At 39.1% G+C, this 22,720-nt stretch overlaps 1 protein-coding gene and 1 pseudogene across 2 annotated transcripts in view; both read left to right on the plus strand.

Annotated features, from left to right (window-relative positions):
* Positions 1–8,320, plus strand: part of ANAPC4 (anaphase promoting complex subunit 4) — a 40,179-nt gene extending 31,859 nt beyond the window's left edge. For both annotated transcript variants that reach the window (XM_037829523.1, XM_037829524.1), the window contains 8 exons: positions 531–628; positions 1,736–1,797; positions 1,879–1,917; positions 2,012–2,113; positions 3,473–3,547; positions 4,467–4,640; positions 5,312–5,435; positions 5,851–8,320. In XM_037829523.1, coding sequence (XP_037685451.1) covers positions 531–628; positions 1,736–1,797; positions 1,879–1,917; positions 2,012–2,113; positions 3,473–3,547; positions 4,467–4,640; positions 5,312–5,435; positions 5,851–6,078 — 902 coding nt within the window. In that variant the 3' untranslated portion in view covers positions 6,079–8,320. The remainder of the gene's footprint in view (positions 1–530; positions 629–1,735; positions 1,798–1,878; positions 1,918–2,011; positions 2,114–3,472; positions 3,548–4,466; positions 4,641–5,311; positions 5,436–5,850) is intronic.
* An 11,624-nt stretch (positions 8,321–19,944) lies between these two features.
* On the plus strand, positions 19,945–20,930 carry LOC119528567 (annotated as a pseudogene).
* Positions 20,931–22,720: the final 1,790 nt, after the last annotated feature.

Below are 22,720 nucleotides of genomic sequence, written 5' to 3' on the forward strand. Positions count from 1 at the left end.
TTTTTTTACATCTGTAAATTGGAGATTATTATGTTTACTTTGGAGGGCTGCTGGTAAGGAATAGAGTTAACCTAACATAGTAGGTAGTCAGTAAATGCTAAATTGCCTATTACTTTTTACTGATAAAGCAAACTTTTCATGCATAAAGGAGCTTATTTACTTAGGAGTTAGTTTTTCTGGACACTGTTTTTGTTTTTAGTAAAATACTCTTCCAAAAGGGATTGGACTGCCATTGTTCTGTTGCGGCAAGAATAGAGAAGAATGACCTTTATTTCAATATATGTCCCAAATTATTCTTTTTTTATAGCCAACCGAAAGATACCATAGGATTTTGGTAAGAGAAGTAGATTAAAGAATGATACGTTGCTAGGACCAGGCTTTCAGTCAGCATGGTCCTTTTTTAGTGGGCTGGCAGTGGGTGCTGATGAAGGGCAGAAGGCCATGTTCATTTTTAATGAGGTTGTGTGCAAATATGAGCTTTTGTTCCTAATCATCTATAGCTTTTTTTTTTTGTTTTTGTTTGAAACCAGAAAGTCCTTTGCTGTTTCCTTATTATCCTCGAAAATCATTGCATTTTGTGAAAAGGCGGATGGAGAACATTATTGATCATTGTTTGCAAAAGCCAGCAGTAAGTTTGAAAAAGACAGATGCTTTTGTGTTGGAGCAAGAATATCTACAATATGTGGCTCGCTTATGTAAATAATCACCGTTATTAGGATGAACCACATGAAAATGCTAATATTTGTTTTTGACTCACAAAAATGGAATTTCATATGGTTCAACTACATACTTCCTTTTGTTAGTTTCTTACCTAAACAAAAAATAGATAAATATTGAAAGCGTTGGCATCTTTAGTATTTTACTTATTTCCAGAACAAACTCTCTATGAAGAATGCTAATTACAGAGCTGATATGTCTCATGCTTACTAACAAAGCATGGATGGTTGATGTGAGCCCAGAGGAGGCGGTTCTTACCTGCCCTGCTCTTGTCTCCAAGGTCCTTTTTTTTTTTTTTTTTCAAATGTAATTTTATTGAGATATATTCACACAAACCATACAATCCATCCAAAGTATACAGTCACTTGTTCACAGCGTCATCACATAGTTGTGCATTCATCACCATGATCATTTTTAGAACATTTGCATTACTCTAGAAAAAGAAATAAAAAGAAACAAGAAAACCCCACACATCACATACCCCTTACCCACCCACCCCCACCCCCCATCTTATTGACTACTAGTATTGCACTGTACCCAATTTTAAGACTTAAATACAGGTAGGTTAATTAAGACAGTGTAGTATTGTCAGAGGTAGGCATATAGATCAGTGGAACAGAACAACGCATCTAGAAGTAGATCCATACAAACACAGGCAACTGACTTTTTGTTTTTTTCTTATATTGTTATACAATCATCGTCAAAGATCAGGGCTACTGGATTACAGTTCAACAACTAGAAAATGTACTGTTTTTTTTTTTTTAATCTTCATTTTATTGAGATATATTCACATACCACGCAGTCATACAAAACAAATCGTACTTTTCCAAGGTCCTTTTAAACTCTAATTTTCTCTTTTTCCTCACTGTTAGAGCTGTCATTAAAGTTTCTTGTATGAAAGTTTGATAATACAGATGATACTTGACTGGACTTGAACAGGCTCCTCAGTTAACTTTCTGTAGATGTTTGTCTGTGTATGTATATGCTCTAGTTATATTTGTATATCTTATTTTTATAGGATGTAATTGGAAAATCAATGAATCAAGCAATCTGTATTCCTCTATATAAAGATGCTAGAAGGTAATTCTTTTTACCGTTTGTGTGTTATAATTCAGCAGCCAACTTAAAATTTTCTTACTTTTCTCCCCTTTTTTGTTTCAGTGTGGAATCTACCCATCGATTGTTCAAGTTTCCTTTTTTGTAAGTGTGTTTTTCTCCCCTATCTTATGTGAACAATACAGTTTTGTTCTAAATATCTATAGCTGTTACATGTTTTGACATTTTTTTTCCTTAGGTGGAATAACAAAACTTCAAATCTACATTATCTTCTTTTTACTATTTTAGAAGATTCACTTTACAAAATGTGCATCTTAAGGAGACATACTGATATTTCCCAGTAAGTAATAGTCTAAAGCTTGAATCGAAGAGATAAGATTTTATTATTTCTGATAATAAAACTGCTCTAGTTTGCTAATGCTGCCAGAATGCAAAACACCAGAAATGGATTGGCTTTTATAAAGGGGGTTTATTTGGTTAAACAGTTACAGTCTTAAGGCCATAAAGTGTCCATCAACAAAGGGTACCTTCACTGGAGAAAGGCCACTAGTGTCTGGAAAACCTTTGTTAGCTGGGAAGGCATGTGGCTGGCATCTGCTTGTTCCCAGGTTGTGTTTCAAAGTGGCATTCCTCCAAAATGTCTGCATCAGCTTCTAACGGCCATCTTCAAAATGTCTCTCTCAGCTCCAGCTAGCTACAAGCTCCTTCTGTCTGAGCTTAATAGTACTCCAGTAAACTAAACAAGGCCCAGGCTGAATGGGCGGGGCCACGCCTCCATGGAAATTATCTAATCAGAGTTATCACCTGCAGTTGGGTGGGTCACATCTCCACGAACACTGAACCAATAGGTTCCAACCCAATCCACACTAATACGTCTGCCCCCACAAGAACGCATTAAAGAATATGGCTTTTTCTGGGAGACATAAATATACAAACCGGCACAAAAATATACATCCCCCCTTCCCAACATTTCAGGTTTTAGTTAAGCAGCTACCCTGTGATTTTAGACTTGTTACTTAACCATTCTCGGTCATAGTTTTCACATCATTAAAATGTTAATGCCAAATTAGGAAGCTACATGGCCCCTTCTAGTTCTTGATAATTTAATTTTGTATTGGTTTATGGCATTTTTTTAGGTAGGAAAAATACTGCAGCAGAAGACTCAGGATTACATTACATCTCATGAGTTGTTATAAGTTCAAATTGTATTATTGGGTACCTTATAGAAAGGGTTTTTTACTTAGTTTATGTATGCCTTTCATTAAACAAGAGGCCTTGCCCATAGAGACTTATTTTGAGAATCCAAAACAAAAGTTCTGAAAGACAAATCATGTTCAGGATGCCATTATTATCTTAAATAGTCTTAAATCTGAATTTGAAGGAAATTTTTCAAGACCGAGATGAAGCCAAAGAGAAATAATTTGGTTGTTCCAGATACCCTTAATTCTGTGAGATATCTAGCTATTTTGGTGACTAAGATTTTAAACCAAATTGTAATTTTGATGTTAGGTTTCACAGCTTAGGGGTTATGAGTAAATTAGTTATCAGTATTCTAGAGTGAGAGGAATGGTATTTTGGTGGGAGATTTGGTACTTGGGTAAATGTACTAATACTGACAACCATGTTCTTTCAAGCATTTAGATTATTGGCTATCCAGGTTGTTCCACAGAGTTTCTTTTTTCCCCCTTCTTTCCTCAAGATCTGTAAGTAATGGACTAATTGCTATTAAATTTGGGAGCTTCACATATGCCACAACTGAAAAAGTGAGAAGAAGGTAAATCTTAACTTGTTTGGATAAAATGTATTTGTACATATGTTATGTGTTTATGTTTAGTGAATGCAGTTACAAAAATATAGTCAGACTCAGTACGGTGATGATAGTGGTAAAAGGGCTTCGCCATCTAGGGGCCAGGATTCTTGATTTTTTTATAGAGAGAATGACTCGATTACAATTGGATAGACTCACTGCTCTGTGGAAATTTATGTAGTGTGCTTTCTTATAGTTAATACTTCTGAGCTCTCTGTCTCCTAGGAAAATACTGAGTTTCCAGGGGGCAGATGGCCTCGAGGGCTGAAGTGCTTGTTATGACCAAAACAGGTGTTAGGTATCATTCTCAATGATTTGAGAATATTTGTTAGGGATATAAAAGGGTAACAATATCTAAGCCATCCCTGTGGCTTTGCAGGGGAAAGAATTGACACTAATCACAGACTGATCTTTTTCTCACTTGGTTTTCCTTATATAGAAGTAGTTTTTATGATGAAGTCTTTGGAGTTGTTTTTTTTTTCATGTATAAAATCTTATTTTTATTTTCCTGCATCTATTAGAATCAGTCTAGTTAACTCTGTTTACCCAAAGGTTATATAAGGTATCGTTTATGGAATTTTCACAGTCTTAAGGCTTCACCATTTATGTCAAGAATTTTCTGGAGTTGTGAACCAACTTCACAGATTTTCTTTTTTTCATGATTACCTATTTTTAAGGCCTAAGTATATTTGTAATTAATCAGTGCAGCAGATAATTGTAATTTTAGTGCAAACTAACAATAGATCTTAAATGTTACTGTGCAGAATATCACTAGATCTTTTTTATCGTCATGTTTTCTGCTTGGTGCCAGCATAATGTTATGCATATGGTATTTTCTCAGTAGTGATGCTCATCTTTGATATAACTAAACTTGTTCCAATTCTAGCACCTACAGTTGTTTAGATGCACAGTTTTATGATGATGAAACTGTAACAGTAGTCCTTAAAGACACTGTAGGACGTGAAGGAAGAGATAGACTCTTGGTCCAGTTGCCATTATCTTTAGTATATAACAGTGAAGATGCTGCAGATTATCAGTTCAGTGGGACTTACTCTACAAGGTATGAACTCATGGCAAAAGCTCTTTCTAATATACCAGTTAAACACTTTTAATGTACATTTTAAGTTTCAATTTTTTAAAGTATACTAGATAATGGTTATTTAGTTACTAGAAATAACCATAAATTCAGCTAATAATAAAATAGAAATACTCCTTTTTTTAATTCAACAAATATTGGCTTCTACTGCACTTTTTCCCTTTGCTTTATTAGTAAACCAAGTATTTTGGAACGAGGTAGGGAATTATTAGGGTGGGGAGTGGGACTTCTGTTAGTTCTTCTTTCAAGGGTAGCATTAACCTCAATTTGTAGTAGAAGTAACTATCTTAGATTTGCCTTTGGGGTTTTCATTCTAGAATTAGGACCTCAATATCCACATAGAGAGTAGATGACCAAATCTACCAGATGGCTTTTGTTGACTGAGATTTAGGTAACCAGATCCTTCTCTAATTTAAAAATGTGTCCAATTGCTTTCCCCAAAAGGGAATCAAAAGCTTTATTAAGATGATATTCTGCCTGCTTGAAATTGCAGTATTTTTAATAGAATATAGTATTATATATATATTTTTTATACATGACCGGTAGAATTATGTTGGTAATGAAAAAATGAGTAGGAGTTTAACCAGGGAGAAGATCTCCTCATTATTTCTGTATTGATTTTTTTCCTCATCCAGGCTGGATGAACAATGTAGTGCTATTCCCACACGTACCATGCATTTTGAGAAGCATTGGAGATTACTGGAAAGTATGAAAGCACAGTATGTTGCTGGGAATGGTTTTCGAAAAGTGTCCTGTGTGGTAAGTCTTTACAGATTGTTGACTGACTAAAACTAACGGGAAAGCGGCATTGCTTCTACGGAGCTTCATTAAATACATGATGTATAAGATCACTTCAGTGCAAAAATTTTGCAATTTACAGTGTTTATTGATTATGAACATGTGGTCTTAGCTATTTTGTTCTCTTGTTCTGAGAAAGCTTACTAAGTAGTTAAGAATTCTAGATGTTAATAGTCATGAAATTGTCACTGTTGTGTATGGAGATCCTTTTATACAAAATAAAAGGTTAGTTCAGTGATTTTGTTTTAAATTGATGGGAATTTAACTTTCCATAAAGCCATTCTTTGAGTCGTACCTCTGATTTATTATTCCTTGTATGTAATGTATTAGTTAAGCCATTACTTTAAAAATTCTTTGTGTGGCTTTTCTTCTTTAGTTAAGCTCAAATCTCCGTCATGTGAGAGTATTTGAGATGGACATAGATGATGAATGGGAGCTCGATGAGTCTTCAGATGAAGAGGAGGAGGCCAGCAATAAGCCTGTAAAAATCAAGGAGGAAGTGTTGTCTGAGTCGGAGGCAGAGAACCAACAAGCCAGTACTGCTGTTTTACCTCCTGAGATAGTAGTTAAAGTGGAAAAACTTGACCCTGAGCTAGATTCATAATTTAGGTGTCATTATTTTGTATGTCCTCATTATGTGAGAAAGGAAATGGCCTAAGATATCTTGTGACCACTTTAAATTTTCTTTGGGTGACTGACAAAGAAATAAACAGTACATTTTATTTTCTTTTATTCTGCTTCATTTCTCTTAGTGATATAGTCACTATATTAGACTTTCTTTATACTGAGGTTTCTTTTTAATACTGTATGCAAAGCAAATTGAATGTGATGAAAAAGTTTAATCTTTTTTGTCAAAAGGTAGGTATCAGGAATTATTCCTATTTCACGAAGAAATTACATTTAAATAGTCATTCATCACTGGAAATTTTGATGCATTTAACATTCTAAGAATTTAGACAACATTTATCATTTATTCCCATTTTTCCATCATCCCCTTCTAGTTCATTTCAGGTCTCCAGAAAGCTATCAAAATCATGTTTTCAAAGTAAATTATACTTGTTTACTGTAATGCTAAGCCAAAAGATGGACACTTTCTTTATGATTTAAATAGCAAAAACACTGCTTGATACCCTCTATGATTGTCCTTCCTTTCTCATTTTGTTTATTGTATTTGAGCTCTAAATTTTTTGAATTATCAGTATTTAGATGTGTCTTTTTCACGGTTTAGAGCTGATCAAGGATACACAGTGGCCATCAGTATGGTTGACTCTTTGGCAACATTAGAAATATGGGTCAACAAGACATAATTTAGCATTAGTGCAAATGAGCTACTGTTGATTTCATAATGTTTATTCCTAAAGTAGAATGGTATTCTCATATGACTCTCAGAGTTTCCACTTTATAAATTAATTTTAATATCAGTTCACTGAAAAATTAAAAAAAAACTTTTTAAAACTTTAAATATCATTAGGCAGGAAGATGTACTATAACCAAGTGTGTAGGTAACTGCAGGATTCCTGTGTCGTTGTCTGTTTCTTTAATAGGTAGCTGTTACCTTTGGATATTAGGGACATAGCCCTCATTTGGCCTCCTCTCTGTGAAGGGAAAACTGAAGAGTAGCCACTGTTTGTGTATGAGCCTGGAGTAGGGAACTGTGATCTTCAGGAGTGTCGGCCTGTAGCCTTCAGCTCCATAAATATATGACCTTTGTAAATATTGATTGACAGTTGGTCCATGTGCATGGCATACTGCGGAATGCCTTGAATTAGCTTTTGTGAGCAAGAAAGGTGAACTGTTGGATGACATTCAGGAGAAATTATAGGTTGTAAGTATGTAGAACAATTAAAAATGAGTGCATTGCACAAATTTACCGCATAACTTTTAAATAATTTTGATAGATTTTAGGGACATGTAATTACAGCTTCTTCTTAAAATAAGCTACAGTTTTAAAATAAATAATTAGTTCTCCATTAGACAGTAATCTTTTCCATGTAACTTCAGTATTAAATCTATTAAGATTTTTTGCTATATATACATTTGTTTCCTGGGATTCCAGCATAGGGATAAATGGAAACCAAGACTCCTAGACTCTTCCCCTATCTTGAACCAGGAATCAGTAATGCTTCTATTGATGTACTGACTTTCTCTTAAATTCATAATGTGAATCATTTCTAATTATAGGAGGATGGTTTTCCCATGAATGCTTTTAATGTACGTGATACATTAAATATTTAGGAACTGGATTTGTATTATCTCAAAGTGAAAAAGTTTTAACTGTTATCAGAATCTCTTTTTAGGTTTTAATAAGGTATATAGAGCAAATAATTTTCTGTTTGTCATTGTATTTTTAGGTATGCTATGGTTTTCTTCATGTCAGTAGAGCAACTTTGCTTTAAATATTTACAACCAATTGGATCATTATAGACCATCACTTTACTTTTAGTGTCTTTACCAGAAGATGCTGAATTTGAGTTTTGAATTCAGTGACCAGTAAGAGGCATGTGGGGATGTGGAGGCCTCTGGAAATCAGCTGTGGCAGTTACTGGCTGTGTGCATAACTCTAGGTGCCAAGCCTCATGAAGTGGGGCAATTGAGTACCTGTCCCAGAGTTTGAGGGCTAAATGAGGGGTGCCCGTAGAGCATTGTTGTTGGCACATATGAAGTACCTGGTAGAAATTAGCACTTCTTATTTACAGTGTTCTGTGCTGCCCTCTTCCAGGAGAAACTGTGGTTTCTTAAAAATTTTTTTTTTCCCCAGACTCAACAGGCCACTGATAATAGCCTAATTCTCTGGTTTCATAGTTTTTTGGTTTTGTCTTCCAAAATAAAAAGTTTATACAGTAAAATGTTTCTGTTTCTTTATTCAGAGCATTTGAATATAAATGTGAAGAAAACTATTATGGTAGAGTCTTGAGTTTATGATCCCAAAACTGGGGAATCTATATAGATATCTCTATATAGAAATCCTGAGTTGCATGATTTCACCAGGAGCAAATCAGAGTTTCTTTGACACCTCTTTTTTTAAGAGGTTCGCATGTACTACAGTCTGTATTTGACTGTCCAGCATAATCAACTTTACTTCTCTGAGCACAGGGAGATAGTATTTAGGATTACACTAAGTCAAGATCACAACCTTCAGATGTAAGAGTAAGGGATATGTTAGCACAAAGCAGTGTATTTAAACTCTTAGGAGGAATATTCAGTACAGATACTCATTTGTTAAAGAATTAATTCTAGGAAATGAATTGTTAATATAATAAGTAATCGATGTTTATTTTTCACTTTTTTCTTGGTTTCTGAGCAAACTAGAACTTACAGCACAGGATTTCCCATGAACATAGGCTACCACATCAGAATATCTGGAGCAGTGGTTAAAATTGTAAATTCATGGGTTCCATCCCTTACACACTCAATCACAATTTGAGGGTAGGATCCAGGACTGTTTTTGTTTGTTTATTTGCTTTATTATTATTAGAGAAATTGTATTATTATTACTATCATTATTAGATAAGTTATAGGTTTACAGGAAAATCATGCAGAAAATACAAAGTTCCCATATACCCCCCACCCCCGCAAGTTTTTCCCTATTATTAAAACTGCATTAGTGTGGTACCTTTTTTACAACTGATAAAACAATATTATTGTAATTATATTATTAACTGTAGTCCATAGTTTACATTAGGGTTCACTGTGTTGTACGGAACTATGGTGTTCTCATTTGCTAATGCTGCCGGAATGCAAAACACCAGAAATGGATTGGCTTTTATAAAAGGGGGTTTATTTGGTTACATAGTTACAGTCTTAAGGCCATGAAGTGTCCAAGGTAACGCATCAACAATCGGGTACCTTCACTGGAGGATGGCCAATGGTGTCCAGAAAACCTCTGTTAGCTGGGAAGGCACATGGCTGGCGTCTGCTCCAGAGTTCTGGTTTCAAAGTGGCTTTCTCCCAGGACGTTCCTCTCTAGGCTTCAGCTCCTCAAAAATGTCACTCTTAGTTGCTCTTGGGGCGTTTGTCCTCTCTTAGCTTCTCCAGAGCAAAAGTCTGCTTTCAAAGGCCGTCTCCAAAATGTCTCTATAAGCTGAAGCTCCTCTCTCAGTTCCAGTGCATTCTTCAAAGTGTCCCTCTTGGCTATAGCAAGCTTCCTCCTTCTGTCTGAGCTTATATAGTTCTCCAGTAATTTAATTCAGACCCACCCTGAATGGGTGGAGCAACACCTCCATGGAAATTATCCAACCAAAGGTCTTGTCCACAGTTGATTGAATCACATCTCCGTGGAAACACCCAAAGGATTCCAAAATCTAATCAACACTAATATGTCTGCCCACACAAGATTGCATCAAAGATAATGGCGTTTTGGGAGAGATAATACATTGAACTGGCACATATGGTTTGTGTTTTCTAAAAATTTTTGTTCTAGTAACATAAAAGCAACCTAAAATTTTCCCCTTTTAACCACATTCAAGTATAATTTGGTGGTGTTAGTTATATTCACAGTGTTGTACCACCATCACTACCATCCATTACCAAAACCTTTCCATCACCTCAAAACAGAAACTCTGTAACAACTAAGCATCAGTTCTCTATACCTACCCCCACCTGGTAACCTGTATTCTAGTTTCTGACTAAGAATTTGCTTATTTTATATCACTGACCACGATAATATTTGTTCTTTTGTGTCTGGCTTATCTCGTTCAACACGAGTCTTCAAGATTCATCTATATTGTCCCATGTATGAAAGCGTCATTCTTTTTTATGGCTGGATGATATTCCACATGGTGAGTATATATCATATATTGTTTAACCATTCATCTGTTGATGGATACTTGTGTTCCCTCCATCTTTTGGAAATTTTGAATAGTGCCGCTATGAACACTAGTGCTCTGCTTTCTGTTCTTTTGGGTGTAAGTCTAGAAGTGGGATTGCCAGGTCATGTGGTAATTCTATGCTTAACTTTCTGAAGAACCACCAAACTGTCTTCCATAGTGGCTGCACCATTTTACAGCCCCACAAACAAGGAATGAATGTTCCTTTTTCTCCACATCTCCAACACTTGATCTTTTCCATTTCTTTAATAGTAGCCATTCTGTTGGGTGTGAAATAGCAACTTTACTCATTGTGGTTTTGGTTTGCATTTCCCTAATGGCTAATGAGGTTGAGTATCTTTCCATGTGCCTTTGGCCATATGTATATCTTTCTTGGGAAAATGTATATTCAAGTCTTTTGCCCATTTTTTAATTGGGTTGTTGGTCTTTCTATTGTTGAGTTAAAGGATTTCTTTATAAATTCTGGATATTAAGCCCTTATTGGATACCTGGAGTCCAAATATTTTCTACCATTCTTCAGATTGAGAATGGGTCTGGATTTTGTCAAATGCCATTTCTGAGTCAGTTGAGAAGATCATGTGGTTTCTTTTCTTCATCCTATTAATGTGGTGTTTACATTAATTGATTTTCTTAAGTTGACACTCCCTTGTGTACCTGGGATAAATCCCAGCTGATCATGGTGTATAATTCTCTTAATGTGTTGTTGGATTTGGTTGTCTGGTATTTTGATGAGGATTTTTGCATCTGTATTCATAAGGGGTATTGATCTGTAATTTTCTATTCTTATGGTATTTTTATCTGATTTTGTTATTAAGGTGATGTTGCCTCTTAGAATTAGTTTGAGGGATGTTCCCTCTGATTTTTTGGATGAGTTTGAGCAGGATTGTGTTAATTCTTCTCGGAATGTTTGGTAAAATTCTCCAGCGAATCCATCTAGTCCTGGGCTTTTCTTTTTTTGGAAAGTTTTTAACTAGTGATTAATCTCTCTACTTGTTATTGGTCTATTGAAATCTTCTATTTCTTCTTGAGACAGGGTAGGTAGTTTGTGTGTTTCTAGATTTGTCCATTTAATCTAAGTTATCTAAATTCTTAGTGTATAGTTGTTCTTTTTTTTTCTCTTATAATACTTTTTATTTCTATATAGTTGGTAATAATGTCCCCCTTTTCATTTCTGACTTTAGTATTTGTGTCTTTTTTTTTTTCTTTGTCAGTCTAGCTAAAGATTTCTTGATTTTATTGGTCTTTTTGAAGAGGCAACATTTGATTTCATTGATCCTCTCTGTTTTTTATTCTGTATTCCATTTATCTTTGCTCTAATCTTTATTATATCCTTCCCTTGGGTTTAGTTTTCTTTTTTTTAGATCCGCCAGTTGTGAGGTTTGGTTTCTGATTTTAGCTTTTTCTTCTTTGATAGTGTTAACATTTAAAGTTATAAATTTCCCTCTAGCACTGCCTTTGCTGCGTCTCAAAGTGTAGGTGTGTTTATATTTATTTTCATTCACCTCAAGAAGATATTTCCTAATTTCCCTGTGATTTCTTCCTTGGCCCATTGGTTGTTTAGGAGTGGGTTGTTTAATTTTCATATAATTTGTGGATATTCTGATTCTCCTTCTGTTACTGATATCTAGCTTCATTGTAGTTGGAGAGGATACACTATATGATTTCAAATAATTTTTAATTTATTGAGACTTGTTTTGTGACCTAAAGTATAGTCTGTCCTGACCCATGTGCACTGGAGAAGAACGTGTATTCTGCTGTTGTTGGGTGAAGTGTTCTTTATGTGTCTGTTAGGTCTAGTTCGTTGAGAGTATTGTTAAAATCATCTATTTCCTTATTGATCTTCTGTCTAGATATATCCATTATGGAAAGTGGTGTTTTTAAGTCTTCTATTAACGTAGAACCATCTATTTCTCCTTTCAAATCTGTTGATATCTTCTTCATGTATTTTGGGACTTTGCTGTTGTATGCATATATATTTATAATTTTTAGGCTTTCTTGTTCAGTTGGTCCATTTATCAGTATATAGTGTTCTTCTTTGTCCCTTGAAACAATTGTTGCCTTAGTCTATTTTATTGCTCTTGGTTATTATTTGCCTGTAATATTTTTTTTCCGTACTTTGACTTTCAGTCTACTTTACTCTTTGAATTTAAGGTGAGTCTGTTGTAAACAGCACCTAGTTGAGTCATGCTTTTTAGCCATTCTGCCATTCTCTGCCTTTTGATTGGAGATTTTAATCCATTTACATTTAAAGATTTTTTTTTTTGTTTTGTAGTGAACCATTTTGAGTCCCTTCTCATTTCCGTATGTTTATATATTTCAGTTATTTTCTTTGTGGTTACCATGGGCTTAAATTTAACATCCTAAATATACGACAATCACATTTGATTTTTTTGTGCCAACTTTACTTCAATAGTGTTCTGGTTTGCTAATGCTGCTGTTTTGCAAAATATCAGAAATGGATTGGCTTTTATAAAGGGGATTTATTTGGTTACAAAATTACAGTCTTAAGGCCATAAAGTGTCCAAGGTAAGGCATCAACAATAGGGTACCTTCACTGGAGAAAGGCCATTGGTATCCAGAAAACCTCTGTTACCTGGGAAGGCATGTCGCTGGCGTCAGCTTGCTTCTAGTTTGTGTTTCAGAACGGCCTTCTCCCAGGACATTTCTCTCTAGGTGTCTGGGGGTATTCTTGTAGTTTCTCCCAGGCAAACACTGGAGTAGCAAAAGTCTACTTTCAGTGACTCCCTTCAAAATGTCTTTGTTGGCTGCAGCTAACATCAGGGGTCCACAACTCCAAGTGTGTCTAAGCATCAGCATCAGCAGGTGTCTGGGCCTGTGTGGCTCTCTTTTAAAGTACTCCAGTGATTAAATCAGGACCCACCCTGAATGGGCAGAGTCCACATCTCCATGGAAATAATCCAATCAAACATATCACCTACAGTTGGAGGGGTCACATCTCCATGGAAACAATCACAGGATTCCAACCTAATCAACACTAATACATCTGCCCACGCAAGATTGCAGTAAAGAACATGATTTTTGGGGGACATAATACATCCAAACAGGCACAAATAGCATACACAAACACTGTCCCAGTACTCCTCCATCCCCCCACCATTTTGCTGTACTTGTTAGAAATTATATCTTTATACATCATAGGTCCAAAACCATAGATTTATTATCTTTTTATTCATTTGCACTTTATAATCTGTAAGAAGTAAAAAGTGGAGTATCATGCCAAAAAAAAATACAATATGGTATTACTGGCATTAACAATTACCCATATGGTTACCTTTACCAAAGATCGTTGTTTATGCTGCTTTCATCCATTGCCTGGTGTCCTTTCCTTTCAGTTTGAAGAACTCCTTTTAACTTACTGCTCATAGGGCAGGTCTAGAGGTGATGAACTCCCTCAGCTTTTGTTTATCTGGAAATGTCTTAATCTCTCCTTCACTTTTGAAAGACAGTTTCATTGGAAGTAAAATTCTTGGTTGGTGGTTATTTTCATCCACTGCCTTCTTGCCTCCATAGTTTCTGATAAGAAATCCACACTTTATATTGTTGGGGATCCTTTATACATAACATGATGCTTTTCTCTTGCAGCTTTCAAAACTTTCTCCTTGTCCTTGGTATCCAGTCGTTTTATTACAGTGTGTTTGGGCACAGGTCTTATGAGTTTATGCTGTTTGGTTTTGTTGGGCTTCTTGAATTTGTATATTCGTGTCTTTGATTAAATTTAGGAAGTTTTCTGCCATTATTTCTTTGAATATCCCTTCTACCCCTTTCTCTCTTTTTTCTCCTTCTGGGACTCCCATAATACATATATTGGTACTCTTGATGGTGTCCCACAGGTCTCTTAGGCTTTGTTCACTTTTTTTCATTATTTTTTCTTTCTTGTCAGCCTAAATCATTTCAGTTGTCTTATCTTTGAGTTCACTGATTCTTTCTGCTGCCAACTCTACTTTGCTGTTAAAACCCTCTAGGGAATTTTTTCATTTGCATTTTTGTGGTCTTCAACTCCAGTATAACTGAGAGCAGGGACATGAATGGACATTTGCACACTGGTATTTATGGTGGCAATATTCACAGTTTGCAATGGATGGAGGTGGCCTAAGGGTACATCAGCTGATGAACAGATGGTGAACTGTGGTGTATATATACAATGGAATATCGAGTGGCTGCAAGAAGAAATGAAGTTGTGAGGTATGCAACTAGGTAAATGGACTTAAGGACAGTATGTTGTGTGAAATAAGCCAGAAATGAAAAGACAGACATTATAATGCTTCACTAATATGGACTAACTGTAATGTGCAAACTCTGAGAATTATCAGAGCATAGGTTATCAGGGGAAGCAGGGGAAGGCTTATTGTAAAGGTTCCTAGATTGTAAGCTCTTAGAGCAGTTACATCTGTTCCTGAGTTGTAATGGTTATTTCCAGATTTTGAAATGCTGAGCTCTTGTGTATAAGCTGGTCAGTCCATGGAACTTTGGGTATCCATGTGACACCTGAGACTCAGAGCTACAGTTCAGCAGCTATGAATATCAACATTACCCCATACAGCAAATGTTAGAGTCTGAAAAAAAAAGAGATCAGACTTCAATTAGAGATATGAACAAAATGGATTTGGTTAGGACTAAGGTAAATCAGACTAAAGGGTAAAAGATGATATTGACTGTGTTTTAAAACTTCACCTTCTATGTGAGACCAAAGGAAGAGATGTTTATTTGGTGCAAAATCTATATTTTCTGTAGCTCACTATCTAATGTAACTTGTATGGTCAGTTTATTCAAACATCATAATAATATGGAACCTTGAATAGGGGTGAGGATCTGTCTGGTTTGTACAGGTTTAGTGTGAAGCCCTGATACATCCCAGAGTAATTCGGGCAGCCAATGAAGTGTTTACAAAGCCCCCTTGAAGGACTGGGGGAAAATGTGGAAATATTAAACTTCCCCATCTGGGAATTACTGATTTTCTTGCAAGCATTGGGGACTACCAGTTTAGTAGGCTGATCCCTCAATCTTGGTGCTTGCCCTTATGAAGCTTGTTACTACAAAGGAAAGGCTAAGCCTACTTATAATCGTGCCTAAGATTCACCCCTGTTCTAGTTTGCTAATGCTGCCAGAACGCAAAACACCAGAAATGGATTGGCTTTTATAAAAGGGGGTTTATTTGGTTACACAGTTACAGTCTTAAGGCCATAAAGTGTCCAAGGTAACACATCAACAATCGGGTACCTTCACTGGAGGATGGCCAATGGTGTCCAGAAAACCTGTTAGCAGAGAAGGCACGTGGCTGGTGTCTGCTCTAGAGTTCTGGTTTCAAAAGGGCTTTCTCCCAGGACATTCCTCTCTAGGCTGCAGTTCCTCAAAAATGTCACTCTTAGTTGCACTTGGGATATTTGTCCTCTCTCAGCTTCTCTGGAGCAAGAGTCTGCTTTCAACGGGCGTCTTCAAAATCTCTCTCATCTACAGCTCCTGTGCTTTCTTCAAAGTGTCCCTCATGGCTGTAGCTCCTCTTCAAAATGTCACTCACAGCTGCACTGAGTTCCTTCTGTTTGTCAGCTCATTTAAATGGCTCCACTGATCAGGCCCACCCTGAATGGGTGGGTCCATGCCTCCATGGAAATTATCTCATCAGTGTTATCACCTACAGTTGGGTGGGGCAGATTTCCATGCAAACAACCTAATCCAAATGTTCCAACTTAATCCCCATTAATATGTCTGCCCCACAAGATTGCATCAAAGAATATGGCTTTTTCTGGGGGACATAATACATTCAAACCAGCACAACCCCCATAGAACCTCTTTTGTTGCTCAGATGTAGCCTCTCTAAGTTAACTTGGCAGGTGAACTCACTGCCCTCCCACTATGTGGGACATAACTCCCAGGGATGAGCCTGGACCTGGCATCATGGATTGAGAAAACCTCTTGACCAGAAGCGGGGAGAGAAATGAAACAAAGTAAAGTTTTGGGGGTTGAGAGATTTCAAATGGAGTCGAGAGTTCATTCTGGAGGTTATTCTTATGGATTATATAGATATCCCTTTTTAGTTTTTTAGGTATTAGAATAGCTAGAAGGAAATACCTGAAACTGTTGAACTGCAACCCAGTAGCCTTGATTCTTGAAGACGAATGTATAACTATACAGCTTACGCTGTGTGGCCATGTGATTGTAAAAACCTTGTGGCTCACACTCCCTTTATCCAGTGTATGGACAGATGAGTGGAAAATGGGGACAAAAATATAAATGAATAATAAGGGGGGATGGAAGGGACTGTTGTTTTGGTGGTTCTTTTTTACTCTGATTTTTGTTCTTATTTTTATTTTTATTATTTTATTGGAGTAATGAAAATGTTCAAAATTGTGATGAATGAACAACTATATGATGAAACTGTGAACAGCTGATTGTACACTTTGGATGAGTATATGTTATGTGACTATATCTCAATAAAATTGCAAGGAAAAACAACTGGGTGGGTGGGCACATCTGCTATAAACTACACTAGTGACTGTCAACATTTTAAGGAATGCTGAAAAAATTTCTTCTTACATTGCTAACAAACAGATAACAAGTTTAATTTCATTCCTCCTTTCACCACTTATTGTGTTCCGTGAAGTGTGAATTGTTTTCATAAGAGGTGTGAGGGATGAAAAATACATATGGTTTGGTCCCTTCTCTCCTGGGATGTGAAGTCAAGGTCAAGTAAGCGGAGCTGAGGCCATTGCTCTGGGGTCCACCGAGGCATAAGAGTCCATGCTGCGGGGTCCGCTAGGGGAGGAGGCCACCAATGGAGCCTTGGAAAAAGCGGGGGTGGTTGTAATGCCAGATGGTGAGAGTTAGCCCAGGGAAGGTGGGAATGAAGACACAGGCCAAGTAGTTGAAGAGCTCTAGAGTGGACTAGAAGGTGGGAGAATTGTGGAGTTTTAGAATCAGAAGGAAGAAAAGGTAGAGGTTATGGCCAGAGTGGTCTCGGAGGTGGTGGGGGTTGGTGATAACGTGTAACACGGCGGCAGGCGGCAGCAGTGGGGTAAAGGGGAACACCACCAAGTCAGTCAAGAGCTGCAGGGCCAGGGTTGTGCGTGGCTCATCTATGTGGTTGTTAAAGTTGCCACAAAAGAGACAGCAATGATGGCGCAGAAGGCAGTAGTGTATGGGGTGCTGAGGCTGCCAGAGAGGGGCAGGGGCTGAGCAAGGCAGACAGGACTGCAGGGAGGCAGAATGAGGGGAGGAAAAGCAGCATGAGCTTGCAACGTGCTGGGGCCTGTGAAAGGGCCAGGAGGAGAGCCAACAACTTCCTTAAGTTCTCCTCCTCAGAAGGGAGGCCAGGATCCAAACCCAGGCAGGCTGAGGCAGAGCTGGCCTCTTAAACCCGGTGGCCTCTCTGCCCTGGAGGAGCTTGTAACAGATACCATCGGCTATCAAGACACCCAGAGAGCAGAAGGAAAACATTAAGCCAACCTGTTAGCATGGGTAATGTCTTTTAATTCATCTATCTGCCAGCAGTTGATATTTCTTATCTCTGGGATAAGATTAAAGGCCATTGTGGAGGTGGAGCTCAGCTCTGCTTTGATTTTAAATCTGGGTTCAGCAGCTGGCCCACACTGACTCGGGGAAGTCAGCTTTCTGGTTGCTGCCTGGCCTAATCTGTGCACCACGGAGGACGGAAGCAATTCCTGTGGCAAAGTGAGGAGAGGGCCAGGGAGGCAGTTCAGAGCCCGGCCTGGCCAGGCTCCAGGGCCCAGACGTGGGTTCTGGCAGCATCTCTTCGGACAAGGCAGGACTAGGTGAACAATCAGCCTTTTCCTCTCTCTGAGGTTTGCTGAATCTGCACTGGACTGGGTGGCATGTGAATGAGGCAGACCAAACCACTACTTGGTCCTGGGTTCCTGGGCTCCTCAGAAGATGGCACTGGGTGTCAGGGGCTGCTTAGCAGACTCAGGGGAACGTAGACCCAGCTGGATCCGGAAATCTTGAGATCTGCCTAATGGTATGTGGAAATCCCATGTGCTTGGAACTGCAGACGTTCTGGCGCCAGGTCAGACCTGAGCTCGTGGTCATCAACGAGTCTCTACTGTACACACACCACACCAACCACCGCCACCACCACCATCGCCCCAGCTTCTCCTTGTCTGCTTTTGACTTTTTACGGTCCTCCTTTGCAGACTCTGTCATGGGTGAGGCATAGAGTGCCTACTCAGTGCAAGAGACTGCAAGGTGCTTTATGTACATTATCTCATATAATTCTCTAAACAATCTACAAGGAAAGAATTGTCATCCTCATTTTACAGAAAAGGTTAAAAGCAAAGTTCAGAGAGGTTTGCATGTCCCAGATCACACAGCTAGGAGGTGGTAGTGCCAGGATGCAAAACAGATTGACTCCAAATAACAATACTCACCAGCAATTATTGACTACTTAGTAAGAGCCAGGTACCTTTCCAGACACATACCATGGATAAAAACTCATTAAAATCTCACCACAATCCTATGAGGTCAGTGCTATCATTAGCATGATCCCCATTCACAGATGAGAAACTGAGGCACAAGGAAATTCAGTACCTTGTACAAGGGAATTCACGTGGGCAGTGAGGAGTGAGATTGGGACGTGTGGCCAGGCAGTCTGACCACAGGACCCATGTTTCATCCACTCCCCATGCTGCCTTTCTGGGGTTGCTGCTTGTCCTACTACACCTGTCTGCCCACCTGGCTGCCTTGCCCACAGCCTTGCTCGCTGAACCTCAGGCTTCCTGTAATGGCCTGGCTGCCATAATGCCTTGGGTGGCTTTAGACCAACAGTGATGCCAGTAAGGCTTCCGAATGTGGTGAGGTTCATTCTTCACAGAGCTCCTTCATTCATGATCTCCACCAGCTCTGTGAGGAAACTGAGGCCGTGAGAGGACATAAAGCTTTTCTCCCTGAAGACATGGTGGTGATATGTGGTGCAACTGGGACCAGAACCCATGTCTTCTGACCCTGTAGTTCGTGTGGTTTTCCTCAAAGCCAGTTATGTGTGTCCTCTTTCCTTGCCTTCATAGTGTTCTACAAGAAATCCCTACGAGAATCTCCCACAGACACAGAGCTGTGCTCTTCCCCCAGAGGGGCTGCCACCTCATCAGGCAAGAAAGGGCAGGAGGCCTCCCACTACAGTTTTGCTGTGGCTGTTCTCTGTTCCGTTTTCCAATTTGTCCAGATGATTTTGCAGTCTGTGAGTAATAGCTCCCAGGGGAGAGGGAAAGCAGGCAGCCTGGGGAAGAAGAGAAATAGTCTTCACAATGACCACATGGGCCAGGCAGAGGCCAAATTTGCAGTTTGTAACAGGAAACTATTATAGATCATAGAAGTTCTGAATGCCGTGAGAAAGACTGCGACTCCAAGATACAGACCAGGAAAGCACATATTTGACCCATTGGTTGGGGGCTAGAAACTATGATAATGCAGGGGCAAGGAAATAGAGCTAATAGTTATGTCTTGTGTTGTTACACAAAATAGCTCAGAGCATCATGCCCCAATTACCCTATTCATCCATCCAACATGTAAAAGGGACTCAAGTCCTGGAGCTACCAACACCGAGCGCATCTAACCAACACATGCTACAGATGCCCACTCAACGTGTAGTCCCATTTCCTTTCCATTCCACATCTAAAATGGCAACTGTCAAGGATCAACTCGTTCAGAATCTTCTTCAGGAAGAACAGACCCCTCAGAATAAGATTACAGTTGTTGGGGTTGGTGCTGTTGGCATGGCCTGTGCCGTCAGTATGTTCATGAAAGAACTGGCAGATGAACTTGTGCTTTTTGATGTCATAGAAGACAAATTGAAGGGAGAGATGATGGATCTCCAACACTGCAGCCTTTTTCTTAGAACACCAAAAATTGTCTCTGGCAAAGACTATCGTGTAACTGCAAGCTCCAAGCTGATTATTATCACGGCTGGGGCACATCAGCAAGAGGGAGAAAGCCGCCTTAATTTGATCCAGCAGAACATGAACGTCTTTAAATTCATCATGCCTAATGTAAAATACAGCCCAAACTGCAAGTTGCTTATTGTTTCCAATCTACTGGATATCTTGACCCATGTGGCTTGGAAAATAGTGGCTTCTCCCCAAACCGTGTTATTGGAAGTGGTTGCAATCCGGATTCAGTCCAGTTCCGTTAACTAATTGGTAGAAAGACTGGAAGTTCATGGCTGTCACAACTGGGTCCCTGGGGGGCAGTGAGATGCTAGTGTGCCTGTAAGGAGTGGAATGGATGTTGCTGGGGTCTCCTTGAAAAATTGCACCCTGATTTAGGTGTCGACGCGGATACGGAACAGTGGCAAGAGCTTCACCAACAGATGGTTGATGGTGCTTATGAGGTGATCAACCTGAAAGGCTTCACCTCCTGGGCCACTGGGCTGTCTGGCAGATTTGGCAGAAAGTATAATGAAGAACCTTAGGCGGGTACATCCAATTTCCACCATGATTGAGGGTCTCTCTGGAATAAAAGATGACGTCTTCTTCAGTGTTCCTTGCATCTTGGAACAGAATAACATCTCGGGTGTTGTCAAGGTACTCTGACTCCTGAAGAAGAGTCCCATTTGAAGAAGAGTGCAGACACACTTTGGGGGATCCAAAAAGAGCTGCAATTTTAAAGTCTTCTAATGTGCCACTTCATTGTCTAGGCTACAACAGGATTTTAGTTGAGGCTTGGGCATGTTGTCCTTTTTATCTGATCTGTGATCAAAGCAGTAATGTTAAGATGACCTAGAAAAAACATCAGTTTCTTCAAGTTAGAAGTAGAAGTGATTCATAAACCCCTACAGCTATATCCTGATGCTGGAGATGATACTTATCTTGCATAGTCCCAAACTGGTTAGTATAAAATAGTCTACCTCTGAGGCACCAGCGCCAGTGTTGCACATGCTACCTTTCAAACCAGAAGATTGGAACCTTCTGGTTCCTTCACCCAACATGTCTAGTCCAACTCTTTCCCCCCAATCAATCACATCTTGGACTCCAATGTGTAAATTCAACATTGCATGTCTTGTGCATGAATGTTCCAAAGGATCTTATTTTGTGTACACTGCCATGTTTGTAAAAAGAAAGTCCTACCTATATAAATGCAACCAACTAGCCAAGTGCCATACCATCTGAAACACCAAATAAACCATGAACAATGACCAAAAAAAAAGGGAGGGGTGGTGGTACTCTATGGGGTGAAACAGTCTTGGGATGGAGCAGAAAATGTAGTCATGTCGATTCCGCTTGAGAAACAGAAGTCGAAGGAGCAGATTTGCAAATTGGCTCAGCAATTCAGTTAAAACATGAGCCTTAGATCTCTCACATTTCTAGTCCACTGCTTTTTGCTCCCTATAGTTCCAAAGTTACTACAACTGCCCATTTATTTTTAATTAAATGTAATGCTAATTAGCAACTAGTCTTGCTCTGGGCTAGGCAGTAGGCAAGTAACAGACGTGCCTGGTCCAGCCCATACCTGAAAGCCAGAGGGATGGATGACTTTTGCTGCCAGAGGGTCGTTGAGAAGATGACATTCTGCAAACTATCAGAAAAGAAAATGAAGATGTGTATGTTTTTTGGGTTGAAGCAAACCAAAAGGGAGTGGGGACGCGCTGGGTGGGTAAGTGTGTAAAATATAGCCCCCTCATTTAGAAGAATGATTGGTTATCCCCTGCCTTCCCTCTGTCTGTCTCAGAGACCAACTCAAAAGATTTTCTGAAGCCTCCCTTCACTCCTCCAAACACCACCACCTCAGCCCTGGGCTGGCTGTCATCTCCACCCTCAGCAGAGTTTTCCTGATAATTGAGGCAGCCATTGAGCACTTACCAGGGCGCGTTTCTGGGCTGAAAGCTACAGGTATTAGCTCATTCAGTCCCCACCCTCCTGCTTTGAGGAATGCCTTTATACAGAGGAGGACTGGAGAGGCACAGAGAGGTTAGATGACTTGCCTAGGGTCACACAGCTAGGGAGGGGTGGGGCCCAAGTTCTCAATCATACATTGTACATTTCTTCCATCTATGGCCTTCTCCCATTAATTATGAGTGATGTATATTTCTCTTCTGGCTCCTGAACTCCTTGAGGGCAGGCACCCCCAGCTGCCTGCTTTAGATCCTCACTTACTGTCTGTGCCCTCTGGGAAGCCCTGCCTCTGAAAATGATGGTGGCCCACACCTGAGGGTTGTTTGGGAAGCCATAGTGCCCCCTGATGTCTGAGATGTGTAACTTTCACCCCCAGCAGGCTGGTGCTGGAGGCTCCCCAGCCCTTGGGGACTGGTCACCATTTGTGGGAGCGAGGAGCAGGGACGGTATTTAATCTGTGGAGAGTAAAACTTCCAAGGACCTAAACAACATCTTGTTACACAAAACCAATTCCAATATAAGTGTAAAATCTAATTTCTTTATAAAATATATATGTATTTTTTTC

This window comes from Choloepus didactylus, chromosome 3 (genome assembly GCF_015220235.1).
Source record: "Choloepus didactylus isolate mChoDid1 chromosome 3, mChoDid1.pri, whole genome shotgun sequence".
Taxonomy (NCBI): domain Eukaryota; kingdom Metazoa; phylum Chordata; class Mammalia; order Pilosa; family Megalonychidae; genus Choloepus; species Choloepus didactylus.